Source organism: Heloderma suspectum, chromosome 1 (assembly GCF_057233095.1).
Source record: "Heloderma suspectum isolate Gila_16-S chromosome 1, 16-S_ref, whole genome shotgun sequence".
NCBI lineage: Eukaryota > Metazoa > Chordata > Lepidosauria > Squamata > Helodermatidae > Heloderma > Heloderma suspectum.
Genome location: NC_139458.1, coordinates 299,269,407 through 299,284,196, shown reverse-complemented (window position 1 = coordinate 299,284,196; position 14,790 = coordinate 299,269,407). Strand labels below are relative to the sequence as shown.

The following is a 14,790-nucleotide window of genomic DNA, read 5'->3' as shown; positions in this document are numbered from 1 at the left end:
ACCAAATTGGGCTCCAAATCAAACGTTGTGGTTGTGCACACCACTATTAAAAACTGATCACCTACAGGAGTATTATTAAAGAGCAATCAGAAGCCTAAGTCTGTGATCTGTAAATCTGAGTTCCTCATAAACAAATTTAGTTCCTTAACTTCCTTTTCCTTCAATGGTACTGAGGCAGGATATATGGGATGTGCTTTAGCAGTTAGTATTGTCATGCAGAAGGATGCCTCCTTCATGATTACAAAGAATAAGGAATTGATAATAGCTCATATGTGCACCTTTGTAGAAAAAGGAATAACCCTTAAAAAAATAAAAATAAAAATCAGGGAGTATAGACAACGAGATGCAAGATAGGGCATATGAAGGTACCAGTTTGAACAATTGTGAATAGTGGACCACAGCTAAAGCAGATTGGGGTGGGGTGGGGGAAGCACCGCAAACATTCTTTGAATTGATAGTTTGGAAAAGTGCAAGGGTTTGTCCCTTGTGTTGGATATCATGGAAAATATCTCTAAGTTAATATGTTAGCATGCATTTAATGGGCAAATAAACAGATTATAACACAGTGGTATCCAGTGTTCTTTCATCCAATGGAAATAGCCTTTTTTTGAGATTGTCCTGAACTTTCCACTATGTGAACTTTCCCATGCGGGAAAGAAACATGTGAAACTGCTGCTTCAAGAAGGAAAGTCGCACTTTAATAAACCTGGCTTCTTTGTTTATGTCTAGGTTGAAGTGGATCCATCTCAGACAAGCACAGTTCTCCCTAGGCTTCTTTCAAAAACACTCTATAACATAGAGCTTGTTGCAGCGTATGATGAAGGAGTATCAGTGCCAATAGCTGCAGATGCCACCACTTGTAAGTAAACTCAACTGCTTAATGATTTTTCTTAGATTCTTATACTATGTGTGCTTTACAATGTGAAGCTCCTTAGGGTGGTTATATATATATGAGTTTTGAAGATATTTCCATGGAGAGACAGGGGCATCAGTTTAGCATTTCTGTACTGGGTTGTTTTTTAAACTTTTCCTGGTGATCTTATGATCAGGCCAAGATGACACTACAGGAGATTCTGGTTGCCCTGCTGGTTAGGAGATGCAAGATGAGCACAGAAAATTAAAAGAATATAAAAGTAAAAATAGCAACACCTACCTCCACAGCTTCTGTAGCAACCACAAAATCAGGCCAACAACCAATACCTATATGAACGGTATAAAGTATCCAGCAATAAGGTAACTGTTTCAGGCAGCAACTCTGGCAACAGGTAGCAGGTGCTAGGAATAGCACCATAACATTGCATCCATAGCATCTCTGTCCTCTCAGGCACACTACAAGGTGTGGAGTAATGCCCATTGCAATGGCCAAGCGGTGTCTCTAGCACAGCTTCTCTTTGGTATATTGTTTGGAATAGTTTCTTTAGATCTCACAGGGGAGAGCAGGGAGCCATTGGCTCTGGAAGGATCACCCTGTTTATGGCCAATTCATGTCATTGCCCACACAAATGGCTGACTCACAGAACAGTGACAGGCACACAGAACATTTCATAGGACACACCCAGGACATGACCTTTGCACCTTATGCCACCTGGAGGCCACATGTAGAACTTATAAAGAATAGGGGGAAAGAAAATACAAGGCTTGCTGTGCAACATGGGGAAAACACCAATACATAGCATGGCCAGACCATAACAACTCAAAAAATTACATAAAGGCAAGGAAATGGGGCAAAGGGGACTACATAGGAGTGCGCCCATGGATGCTGGGCCTGACTGTGGGGGCCACCATCAGCCTAGCCCCAGTAGATGTATACCAAGCCTTTGCATATCGATCACAACAAAGTTCATTGGGATAGAATTTTACCCATGTTCTCCCCATGCTCTTCATACCGCTATGTTTATCAAGGTAGGATGTTCTTGAGACAGAATATATCCAGATATGAAATTCATAGACAAAAATAACAATAATGGCATTTCTGTAACCATCCATGGCTGCTTCCAGATGGGACTTTTCTTACGTGGTTCGGTAGCTGATATTCATTTTTTGTTGTGTGCAGATTTGCAACCCACCACAGGAATCGTTGTTCTCTTTGCTTTGTTGTTGTTGCTACTACTACCATTATATCCCTTCTACATGAGATGGCAGCGCATCATGTAATGTGTCATTGTTTGCTTGGCCCTCTCCTCATCTCTCCCACCCTTCCATTTTTCCCTTCCTCTGTATCAGTTTTTCATTTTGGGCATGCACGCACGCGCGCACACACACACACACGCAGGCGAATGTGGTCCTGCACATGTACCTTTAAAAAAAAATAATCAGAAGTGCAATATTTTGATCTATCTTAATTTTGCACTCTGTAAAATGGATCCTGCAATGGATCCCCTTGCTGAAATTATACATGGGGATATTGATCACACTGATAGTACTGTGTGAATGATCAAACTTTGCCTCATGGGCACTGTGGTCTATATCTCATATAAGGCATCAGTATCTGGCTACAGCTTGACAACAAGATTGTAGAACCTTAAGGGCTGGAGGGAAGATTCAGGTCATCATAGATCACATCTCTTGCCAAAATAATAATCAATGGAGGCTGGTGGCTCCGATGTCAGTGGGGTGGTGAAACCGCTATGGGTTTCAGTCAGAACCAGTCAGAACTGTAAAGGAGTTATCCAAGTACACCTTGGATAGCTCCTTTAGAATTCTGACTGGTTCTGACTGTAAGCTGGAGTGGATTTACCACCCCACTGATATTGGAGCCACCAGTCTCCACTGTTAATAATGCAAACAAAATGTAAAAAGCTAAACTGTGGCTACAAAGGACTAGAACCTTAAGAGCTGAGGGAAGATTCAGGTACATCATAGATTACACCTCTGGCTACATCAAAAGTGCAAACAAAATGTAAAAAGGTACACTGTCATTTTGCAAGTAACAGACAGCAGTTAGGAAAACATGAAAGACAGCGGCAGTACAGTTGCTGCCTCCATAACACTGATTACTGTAGACTGTATCTAATGTGGTTTGATTGTGTGGCTGGATCTTAGTACAAAAAAGTACAAAAAAAGGTTGGTGGGTTGTTTCAGGCATCTGTGAGCTTCCTACTCCTACAATATCAAAAATATTTGCTCTCCCCACCTCCCACCCCCTGGATAAACTTCCCTACAAGTCTTGGAGATCTGTTCTCATTAGCGGCAGGACTAAGTGGCATTACATTACAAGCTTGTTCATTTGTTGAACAGGGAACTGTACTATGAGAACTCCGCTTTTCATCAGGGCTGTAGCCTGCATTTTCAATCTGGTGTGTCCTAAGCATTACCTTGTGTTGTGGTGCTGCTGTGGTATTCAGCATGCACAATGAGCTATGTGGGATGCTAGCAATATCTGTTGTGGTCAGGTAATTAGTGTTGTTTGGGGTGATATTACAATTATTAAATTGTGCTTTAAAGCACTTGTTGGTGTTGCTGGGTGGCAATGCCCTGTGTCAGAGTATTCAACCCACTAACTAAGCTACTAAACTTTCTAGAGCTAAACTTCATTAATTCTAAGAATTCCCTTTTTTCCTGTCTACTATCAGCAGCTTCTTGCTCAAAGGCTTTGAAGACACTGCTGTCCTGGCCTTTCTGTGCCAGTATTTCCTCCTGCTCTTTCTCAGAGTCCTCTCTTGCATTCCATGATTCCTCCTCTGAATGCTCCAAGAGCATCCCCTCTACACAGCCTTTCTTTTCTTTATCCTCATCCTGGCTAGACGGGTTGTCAAAGACGGTGTAGCTTTGAGATTGGCTACAACAGTATCTGTTACCAATACCAAAGCCATAGAAAGGTTTTAGGATATATTTCAAGACAAACACATGCTCAAGTTGCATGATTAAAGGTGTGCCAATGTCTTACTAATATAATACCTAGGCACCAGAGGCTTCTGAGCAGCATAAGGAAAAGTGACTATTTACAACTTCTTACAGTCTGAACTTCAAGCCTGGCACATACTTCAACCAATGGTGTAACTTAAAAAGGAAATATGCATGGGGGGCAAGGAGGAGAGGAAGTGTTGGTCACAACACCTTCCATAAACGGTGCATATCAACATTGTCCTCAGGATCCTCCTCTTTTAATTGGTTTACCTCAAGTCTGGTGTCCTCAGTGCTCCATGTAGAATAATGTACAAGGGAAGAAAGTTGGTTTGGCCTGATGGTATTCCTGTATGTAATAACTTATATTTCTCTTTAAGTGACATGCTTAATTAAAAGTGTGGAAGGAAGGGATGTTGTGGCTCATGATGGAAAAGTTGGGGATACCAACTCTGATGAGAGAATCCACTGAGAAATTACTGCCCACAGATAACTCTCTGCATCCACCAGGCTCTCTGCCCCTCCTTTTTTATTTTATTAAGATTTTTTAATTAATTATTTTTAACTGGGAGGCTGGTACGCTGCAAAGTGAAGTGCTGTCCCCCCCACCCCACCTTTAATTGGGTTCAAAAGAGTGGCTTTGCATTTTAGAGCCCAGAGCCCACCTCTGCTGTGTAATTAGGTTCTTGGAAAAGTTACTTTTCTTTTAGTCTCACCAGTTTGCCTTCTGGGAAATGAATGTTTTGTGACTGGCCATGTCCACCATGGCAGCCTTTTATGAATGGGCAAGACTCCACCCATGGCAATGATTTTATGAGTGCACCCATGGCACTCTGTTAAAATTCCAGATGTTCCCACTGACCCAAAAAGGTTGGGGGACCCCGTAAATGAAATTGTCTCAGTGATGATGATGATGATAGTTAACATCCTTCTAACAGCAAACTTAGTGTATCTGTCCAACCATTAGGGCAGTAAAGTGGGGGTATCCACAAACAAGGTAGGGAGTTTAGCAAATTCTGGGGCTCTTAGGGTATGCAGAAAAAGACTGCACAGTTAAAAAAAGAAAAAGAAACACAACGCCCCATCCCCTTCTGTTTACGTGCATGCAGAAAGTCCTCCTGTAAGAAAAGAATTGTAGAAACAGATGGAACTCATAACAATAATAAAAGCAAGAGTACAGGAAATGTGTCTTAGAAGAGTCCATCTCTTTCTCCTCCCACTTCAGAAAGGAAAAAAAGGAACCCTCCAGACTCCTCCCAGTGTGGGAAGGTAGGACTAAAAAGCTCTCAGGTCTAAACTAACTGCACAGTATGCTGTACACCCAGCTCTGAACTCTCCAATGCACCACAGGGATGGCTGATTAATCTCCCACACTCTATAAGGCTTAAGGCCAAACTAAACAATACAAGAAATGTTCAAATTTATTTTTTGTATGTATCTGTTTAAAAAAAAAAAAAAAGACAGCAGAGGGAGACGAGAATTGGGACTGTGACATGTAGGGAGAGCATTTAACTCTTTCTATCAGTGGCACTGTTTTTGTGAAAATCCCCCCCCCCCCACACACACACACATGGTTACTATTAACCCCAGAAGGAAAGCTCCACTGGTACCAATGGAAACTTCCCCCCTGTGGCTAATAACAGCTATGGGGCAGGGGGTCATTGGAACTGTGGGGTTTATCAAACCATAAACCTTACCTCTCCATGGGCTGCAGTCCTAATGAAAATACCCCCCACCCCACCCATGCCTGGTATTAGTTAAAAACAGCAACACTGATGTGTTTTGGCCCCAAGGTCAGCAAGAGCATTTTTAGGACAATACAGAAAAAGTGACTGAGTGTGGATTTCAGGCAAAGCAAATGGTCAGTAAGATGCTCCCTCAGTGCAACGTTTGGGAGCCATTGCTCTATCAGAAAGGTAAAGCTTCTCTTCCTGTGGGAGGAGGAAAGTGTGGGTACAATTGTGTATTGCAAAGTACCAATCTGGTTTTAGCAACATGTGAAGTTAATTCCACCCCCCCCCCCTGTGTGTGTGTGTCTCTCTCTCTCTCTGTGTCTCTCTCTCTGGGTTTGAGAGAGTGACTTGGGTATAAGATCAGAGACAGAGCTCAGGGTTTTGGTGTCAGGATGCCTGGCTTCTGTCATAGCATTGACAAGTTTTGGTGGCCTCAGCAAGAGTTTCTGCTATGTTTAGATCAGATTTCAGCCAACAAGAAATTGATTCAGGGTTGATTTGTTACATTTGGCTGCCTTTTGCATATTTAATAGCAAACACACATGCATGCTGTACTCATGTGAACAGTAAAGCATGCAAAGAAATGAACTGAGCAGTATGGCAGCAACAACAGCTATCAGCAGGAGTTGCTGGAAAATGGAAATCCCTATTCATGGAAGTTGCTGCTTTTAGTATTGTGTGAGATTCTTCTTCCCATGGTACACAGCTCATGCAAGTAGACAACTTGGCTGTATTGTTCAATGTGCAAAAGAGCCAACAACCTATGAGTTGCATTAAGAGGCAGTAACTGCTCCAGGTGTCTAAGAACATAAGAAGATTCTACTGGACGCAACCAAAAGCCTACCTCATCCAGCATCCTGTTTCCCACAGCAGCCACCCAGATGCCCTTGGGAAGCCCACAAGCAGTAGAATACCCATATGCAAGAGGTGCACTTGGGGCCTTTCTCAAGCTATTATTTGTTTATTTATTTCATTTCTATACCACCCAATAGCTGATGCTCTCTGGGCGGTTCACAAAAATTAAAACCAAAAAGCACACAGTAAAACAATATAAAATATAAAAGCATTAAAACCACAATATAACAATACAACCAGAATAAAACCTAGCAGCAATGCAGCGATATAAATACAGATTTAAAACAGCAAAGCTAACAACTAGAAAGCTAAAATGCTAAAATGCCTGAAAAAATGAAAAGGTCTTCACCTGGTGCCGGAAGGAATACAATATAGGTGCCAGGCGAACCTATTACACTAGCAAGAGCACACCTTTCACTCAGCTCCACAGTGCTTGTCTAAATTATGGAATCTTTAACCCACCCTCCTCTTTAGGAGGCATTAGAACTAGAATAGCAGACACAGAGAATTATGGTCTTGAGCCATTCAACAATCCATGGGTTCCAAACAGTTGCTATGAGCAGATGCAGGCCATGGCACATGCAGTGGCATTCTGTGTGTGCAGGTTGTGGAGCTGACAGTTCTACAGCAGTTAAAATAGCTGTCCTGCTCTAGAAAAATTGAGGACTTTGCCCTATGAATCTATGGCAAACTACTCTATGCATTTCCCCTGTGGTTGCATCCCAAAACAAAATGGGATGCATTCTGTTTTGGCCTACAACAGAATACCCTCTATGTATGTAACTTTATGTTTCTAGTGATGTTAAGTTATAGGTTTTTTCTCTTGCAAGGCAATTTCTCTTTCCCTTTCCCTTGACAGTACCTGTCCCAGCACCACTCAATTTGAGAACTGATCAGGTAACCAGGACTTCTTTCAGAGCCACTTGGGACCATGGAGCACCTGATGTAACTCTCTATAGAGTAATGTGGGGGCTTTACGGTGCACCTGATAAAAAGGAGGTAGGAATTTTTGGATTCTCAGAGACGAATACATCCAAAAGCTTTTGTCTGCCTGAAATGTTAGTCCACTGTTTCCCAAACATTTGATATCTAGGGAACCAGTTTTCTTCTTGATTAAAATTGAAGGCACATGCCACTCTTATACTAAAAAAAGATACATATATGTTTTCTCAATCAGCTCCCAGAACAAAGGGCAGGGTCCTCTTTGTTGGTATTGTTATTATCCCAGTTAACATTGCTTTCCCCATCTTTCCCCTTTGTCCAGTGAGACTTCCGGGACAGAACTGTGTTTTCTAGGCAATGCTGATGTTTCTGGGATTTTCTCTATGCCTCTAACCTGTAGTATAGGCTCTGTCAAGGAATCCAAGTTTGTCCTTACTACCTCCTTAAGGATGATAACACTGCTCAAATGTTGGCAGAAGCCAATGCTACTTGGGACAGTGGGAGGGGAGGGAGCTCTCTGCTCTGAGCTGCATAGAGTGGTGAATGCATCCAACATGGCAGCTTTAATTTTTCAAGACATTACAGCCCCTTCTCATAGTACACTATTGTGTCTAGCACACAATTTGGACATCACTATTAGCTCTATTGACTACTGATGCATGTAATAATCTTACAAGATCTGCTATAGCCTATTAAAAACATTGTTAATTGTTACAGGGATTGTGTCAATGGGTAACTTTCTTCCTTCCTTTCTTCCTCCCCACCCCACCTCACTTCCAAAGATGATTCTAAATGGTGATGAAAACACTTTAGTTTTTCATGATTTGACGCCAGACACACTGTATGACATCTCAGTTACTGCAGTTTATCCTGACGAATCAGAGAGTGACGAACTGATCGGCAGTGAGCGTACATGTAAGCAATTCTGGAATGTGTTAATGTATTAATTATAACTTGTAACAAGTAAAGGGCATGCTTTACATACACAGCTGATCTCCCTGTGCTTTTCTTTTTTTTTAAATAGTGCCTATGGTGCCTATAACAACACCAGGTAAGAACTTGAATTCATGAATAGCATTTTATATACCAGGCTGTAGTACAGAAAATAGAAGCTAGCTAAGCCAGGATGCAGAGAAGCCTATGTATAATATGCATAAAATATATACTGGGTTTGCCAAATTCCTTTCTGGAGGCTGTCTCTCATGCTGTGGAGATTCTCCTGGACTCCAGCAGGCTTTTCAGAGGGCACAGGATGGAGCTGAAAAGCCCCAGTGCAAATGTGGAATACTGCACATAGCACTTTGGATTGTGGCTCAAGTATACTGGAGATGCAGAGACTCATGCAGACCCCATCTTGTAGTAGTTTTGTGGGAGAGAATTCCTCTGTATTCTTTGTCAGGGACAGGAGACCAGGGATGTGGCACGATGTATTGCTTATTCCACACTGATGTTTGTGGCACAGTTGGATGAGTCTGTTCTCTGATCCTATTATCCTAAGTACATTAACTTGGAAATGCTTTCTGCTTAGATCAGCAGGACTTTGCAATAACTGTGTGTAGAATCAGGGTGCCAACCATCTACAGTTTAACTCCACTAAAGCGTATATATCACAGTGGCTAGTATCCAAAGAATGCTGTACAGAACAATACACAGACACTGGGGATTTTGCACACCCACCTCACAACTGAAGCTTTTCATGCAGCCCCCCCCCCCCCCCGGGCAATCTTGAAAGGCAGGGAACTCTCCAAAACAGGAATCAATGTGGTGTGAGGAAATCAAGCCAGAAGTAAATGTTGCCACACCCCATTCTGTGCACAGAAGTGCTTTTCACTCTTGCATGTGGCAGATGGAAGGGGGTGGGTATTGCTTTGGAAATGTCTTCAAAAGAAGTGCACTTTTGTCAATTCATAAATATGTTTGTTTAATTGGTGTTGTGCTACTCCCCATTGTTTATGCTAAGTATTGGACAACATGCCCATTCAGTACTCCTTGCTTCTCATTTTATACATATGATTCTGATTATGCTATCATCCTGTCCAATCTGCAGTAAGGTGCATTTTCAAAGTTCTAATCAGGTTCCCAAATGCATACATGTATTGTTGTTCCCAGTTTTAATTATTATTATTTTTAAAAGATTTAAAATTAATTTTCTCAGTGATGAGCAGTAACAGGCTTGCTATTATATCACAATATAGCACTATTCCATTATACATTTATTGTTACAATTCTTTGCTCAGTAACCATTTCAAATTCTGTGAATGATTACTGTTGATAATGTGATTTGTCAGTGTCAGCACTTTCTGCATTTAATTTCCTTCTGACTTCACTGTTTACAATCCCCTGCCCCCCACAACTGTGATATGTACTCCACATATACCTGAAACTCTTTATAACACTCCATGCATCTGATGAAGTGGGCTATAGTCAACAAATGTTAATGCCAGAATAAATTTGTTAGCCTTTGAAGTGCCACAACACTCTCTGTTTTTGTTTCAACTGTTTTAATAATTTCGTATCAGTGCCAAAGAGTGGCCCACGGAACCTTCAGGTATACAATGCAACATCCAGTAGCTTGACTGTCAAATGGGATCCTGCCACTGGGCGCGTGCAGCGCTACAGGATTGTTTATCGACCTGCAACTGGTGATGGTGTTGAACAATCGGTAACTAACTCTGAAAGATTAGAACTATTATCTGGGGAAATCATGTACTCCCAAACAAATACCTGGGTTATTTTTAAAAATGCATTTGTAAGACCAATTCATTAGAGCATTGTAAATTTTCCCATTCTGCAGAGCACTGTAATGTGACCATTCTGGAGAAAGGTATAGATGTTACATAAAAGCAAATGGATTGGCTTCCTATGTCAGAAGGTGACTCATGGAGGTCTTTCAGATGGTATCTGGCAAACATCACTTTAACAAAGTATAGTCCTAAGTACAAAGCATGCAGAACATTCTTTGTGTGTGTGTGGGGGAGACAAAAAGTTATCAGGGAACTCTTTTTATAGGGTATGATCTGCAAGAGCTCCTTTAGACCATGCAAATTTCTTATACACCAAGCCCTTCCATGGAGGAAAAAGCATGCAGACTGTGTGTAGATTGCCACGTGTCACAATCACACACGACTTACTTTGCTGTGTGTGCTCAGAGTGGGATTTGCCACAGGTTCTTAATGTGTGTGTATTATGCGTTCATGCAACAAAACAGATGAATGTATAGTCATCATAAATGGTTTTCTACAACCATTTAAATGCTCTTTTCTTGCTGGAAATACTTTTCATATAAGAGTATTGTAATGTCCAGTCCTTCAATGCTTTACTTCAGGTGGGGAACCTCTTTCAGCCTGAGGGCCAAATTCAATTTCAGAGGAATTCTTGGGGGCTTTATCCAGTGATGGGCAGGGCCAGAGGCAATGGAAGTGAGGCCCAAAATACAAGACGTACAGAAAATACCAGCATATTGTAGATGGAGGGAACAAAGCAATCCTATTGGGACAGGCGGCCGCCTCCAAACTTGGAAGCGACTGCCTATCTAATGCATGGTGGGAAGAGCGCGGATGGGATCCACTGTGTGCTCCAGCTGCCCTGCATTCATGGCTAGATGGCCAGTTTTGGCTCGCGGGATGTCAGAGGCCGTATGACACATAGGAAGCGTCGTACCAGCACTTCTTCACTCCCCACCTCTCCCTGCCCCCACGAATGCTCCCTTTTGCCCCACTCTGGGGACGATTTGTGCCATCTACAAGGTGGCAGGGGAGGGGAAAGGGAGGCAGCTCTCTGAGGGCTCCGAGGGCAGTTCCCGGAAACTGACCAATCCTATGGCCATCTAGCCGCTGTCTAGCAGCCATAGGATTGCATGCTAAACCTCTTACTGGATGTAACTAAGCCTTAGGAAAAGCATTTCAACCTTTTAGAATGGGGGACAAACTGCACAAAAGCCAGGAAACCACCAAAAAATCAGTGGTTGGGTGGATGGGCGTGTGGCCAGAGAAAGGGAGTTTCTGGCCATTTGAGGACCCCTGGAGGACTCGATTTGGCACCTCAGGTGGGCTGGATTTGGCCTGCAGGCCTGAGCTTCCCCACTCTTGACCTACATTATCTGTCCAATGGGCCACAAGTGAAGTTAATCAAAGGCTTTGGGATACATAAGCAGTTCTCTCTCAAGGCACTGTGGGCATAATCATTCTTTGCAATTCTAATAAACTTCAAAATTAGTTCCTTTGGAAAGCAAAAATGGCCCAATATAACCTTTAACTGTAAGACTGGGAAATCTGTACTAACTAATATATAGAAATAAGATAGACATTCTAAAGAGCAATTGTTGTTTTTTTAAAAAAACACATACAAAGTCTAATATTTTATTTGTCTTGTATCTGACACACAACTAAAGTAGTTCTGATAATTAAAAAAAAAACAAAAACGCACCAAAGGAATAAGTCAAAATACATCGACTAACAGAGCAATCCTATACATGTCTACTCAGAAGTAAGTCCCAGTGTGTTCAGTGGGACTTACTCCCAGGTAAGTATGTATAGGATTGTGGCTGCCTTAGGCAGACTATATGGCCTAGCCCAGAGTTGCAAAACAAAAATAGGTATACAGGGTAATATATATAAGGTGTATTTTTTTCAGCATCTCTAGAATTTAGCTCTCTGCTCCCCCAGTTTATATTTCATTCCACTGTATTCCAGACCACAGTAGGAGGGAGGCAGAACAGTGTTGTACTCCAGAAGCTTCAGCCTGATACACCTTATAGTGTTACAGTTTCATCCATATACGCAGATGGTGAAGGAGGCCAAATGACAGGCAGGGGCCAAACCAGTAAGTAAAACAACATTGAGTGCTTTTCTCATTTGCGAAGTTATGAAAGAATAATGTGAAATCACTTATGATGTCAGCAGGTTTTGGGTTTCCTGTGCTGAAGTCCCCACAGACATTCCTTTCTTTTTCCCCATTCCCAATTTTTCAAAAAAAAAAGAAGTTAACTTTTCTCCTTTAAAGTGAAAAAGTAATTATTTGCTTGCATTTCCCTTCCTTTTAAGTGTGTGTGTGTGAGGGAGAGAGGGAGAGAGAGAGGGAGGGAGGGAGGGAGGGAAAAGTCATCCTGACTTTTCCAGATATTTGCTTTATTGGATGATAAATGCACAGTTCTTACTCAGCTGTTGTGGGGCATCCAGAATTCTTTCCCCAAGGCAAGTCTTGTATGCGACCCCTTAGAACAAAAACTGCATTATTTTGTTAATGGGAATATGCTGTTTTCACCAAGCAAGCATATCTTTTTCAGTCTGGAGTAATGGCAAATACCAGCATAGTTAGTTGCTTCCACCAGCATAGTGCTCGACACTTCTATGAGGCTTTCGCCTTTTCCTCTTGCCCCTTCATTTAAATTAACCTCTTTCAAAGCAGTGTGCTTCCCCTCTCTAGTGCTGGAATGCACAGCTTCCATTAAAAAATTTAAATACAAGTGGTCATAGGAACATAGGAAGCTGCTGGCCTATTATTGTCAACACTGACTGGCAGCAGCTCTCCAGGGTTTCAGGCAGGATTCCTTCCCAGCCCTACCTGGAGATGCCAGGGATTGAATCAGGGACCTTCTGCATGCAAAGGGACCAGGGATTGAACAAGGGACCTTCTGACCTACAGCAACTCCCTAAACTAGCTATTATCCTAGCAACAAGATTGCTACTCAGAAAGTGATTTTTAAAAATAAATTTTATTTCAGTTTCTAGAAATCCCATTTGTGTCAACATTTTGAAGCTGGTCACTTTCAGATCCTTATCATTGTTCACTAGATTTCATCTACAGACATTAAATAATAGTGTTATTCATTGCACTTGGATCGGGTGCATATTCATCAAAAGCTATGCTCTTGATTAATTGTGTCACACATATCTTTTGCAATTCTCAAACATTTGTTTTATATGAGAGAGGAACATTCTGAATTAAATGTGACATAACTGACATTGTTGACTAGAGTGAGAGAGTTTACTTTTATTAATAAAATTACTCATCATAGTTACCTAGAACAGTAACAATGTTTTCTTAGTGATGGTAGAGAAGTGGGCAGATACGCTTGCTCAAAGAGATGAAAACAATAATTTAAGGATTTTGTGTAATAAGGGCAACTATATTGTAGAAAGTAGGGAAGGATATTTATTAGTTTCATTTTCATCCTGCCTTTCTGCTATGGAGATAGAACACCATTATAACCCGACAATCACCATTCCCCCACTCCACTTGTCAGAGGGGGCAGCTTCATCCCATCCCTTGAGGGTGAAGGCACAAGGCAGGTGGGAGCTCAGTTATGCTGAGAGCAGCTTCACTGGCTGAACCTTAAGGTGGGAGGAGCATCTTAGCTTCTCCTTCCCTAAGCATGATAGGGTCAGCTGCATGCTACACATTTAACTTACCTTTGTTTTTTACTCCAGGCAAGTCTGTGGGAAACCAACCTGGATTGGGATCACTGCATGCAGATTGGGAAGGTTTAAATCTTCTCTGCCCAGCTACTTGTTTCTGAAATTTCCTCCACCCCCACACGAAACCCTCCGTTGGTGCCAATAGAGGCTTCTTTTCTTTTTTTAGCATGCTATGTATTTCACCTATTATGTCATTTTTCCTAGTAGATACAGCCACTTTGCATAAAAGGGCAGCATGGTTCACAACAAGAACCCTGACAGTGCTGTCATATATTTCAGAACCTCTCAACACAGTAAGAAATCTTAGAGTTTATGATCCTACCACCAGCACACTGAATGTTCGATGGGATTACGCTGAAGGGAATCCACGTCAGTACAAATTGCTTTATGCACCAGTGACAGGCGGTGCAGAAGAACTGGTAATCATTTTTTAATTTCCGTATACGTCATACCTTTTCAGAACCTGCTCCTAGTTTTGCTAGGATCATTATCATTATCATTATTACATAACTGGGTTGGGATCACTTAGAGCTGATCTGTCCCTTCAGAAAAAGCACATGGTGCATCCCTCTTGAGACTATATGCTTGGGAATAAAGGTAAAGGATTCATGTGTTTGAATGTTGCTCTCCAGGCAAGCCAGAGGTACTGTGGGTAGGGTAGCCAGTTGATCTGGATGGAAGGGCATGACCAGTCTTGGATGGGGTTGTCCTTCCCCTGAAGGACCAAGTTCATAGTTTTGCGATTCTCCTAGGCTCAACACTGTAGAAGCACAGGTGGAATCTCCAGTTATTTCAGATTACTTCCTCTTTAATATAAGTGTTGCAAGTTTAACATTTGTCTGAAGGGTTTTAGTTTTATTGACCGCTGTATTAATTACTTTTAGCTGGCTTGTATTTTAAAATAATTGTGTTCTGTTGTAATCCATTTTAAGTAATTTTATTCAAAATTGTAAAGTGTTTGTTTGGATTTAAATTGTATTATGTCTTTCAATCTCTTTCCT

General features: G+C 41.7%; 1 protein-coding gene across 1 annotated transcript in view; it reads left to right on the top strand.

Annotated features, from left to right (window-relative positions):
- The window catches only part of COL12A1 (collagen type XII alpha 1 chain), a 134,461-nt gene that overhangs the window by 52,186 nt on the left and 67,485 nt on the right, over window positions 1-14,790 (top strand). Inside the window, exons 25-31 of the mRNA XM_084826903.1 lie at window positions 730-859; window positions 7,291-7,430; window positions 8,156-8,288; window positions 8,398-8,424; window positions 9,893-10,035; window positions 12,065-12,194; window positions 14,069-14,208. Of these exons, the coding sequence (XP_084683029.1) occupies window positions 730-859; window positions 7,291-7,430; window positions 8,156-8,288; window positions 8,398-8,424; window positions 9,893-10,035; window positions 12,065-12,194; window positions 14,069-14,208 (843 nt within the window). The remainder of the gene's footprint in view (window positions 1-729; window positions 860-7,290; window positions 7,431-8,155; window positions 8,289-8,397; window positions 8,425-9,892; window positions 10,036-12,064; window positions 12,195-14,068; window positions 14,209-14,790) is intronic.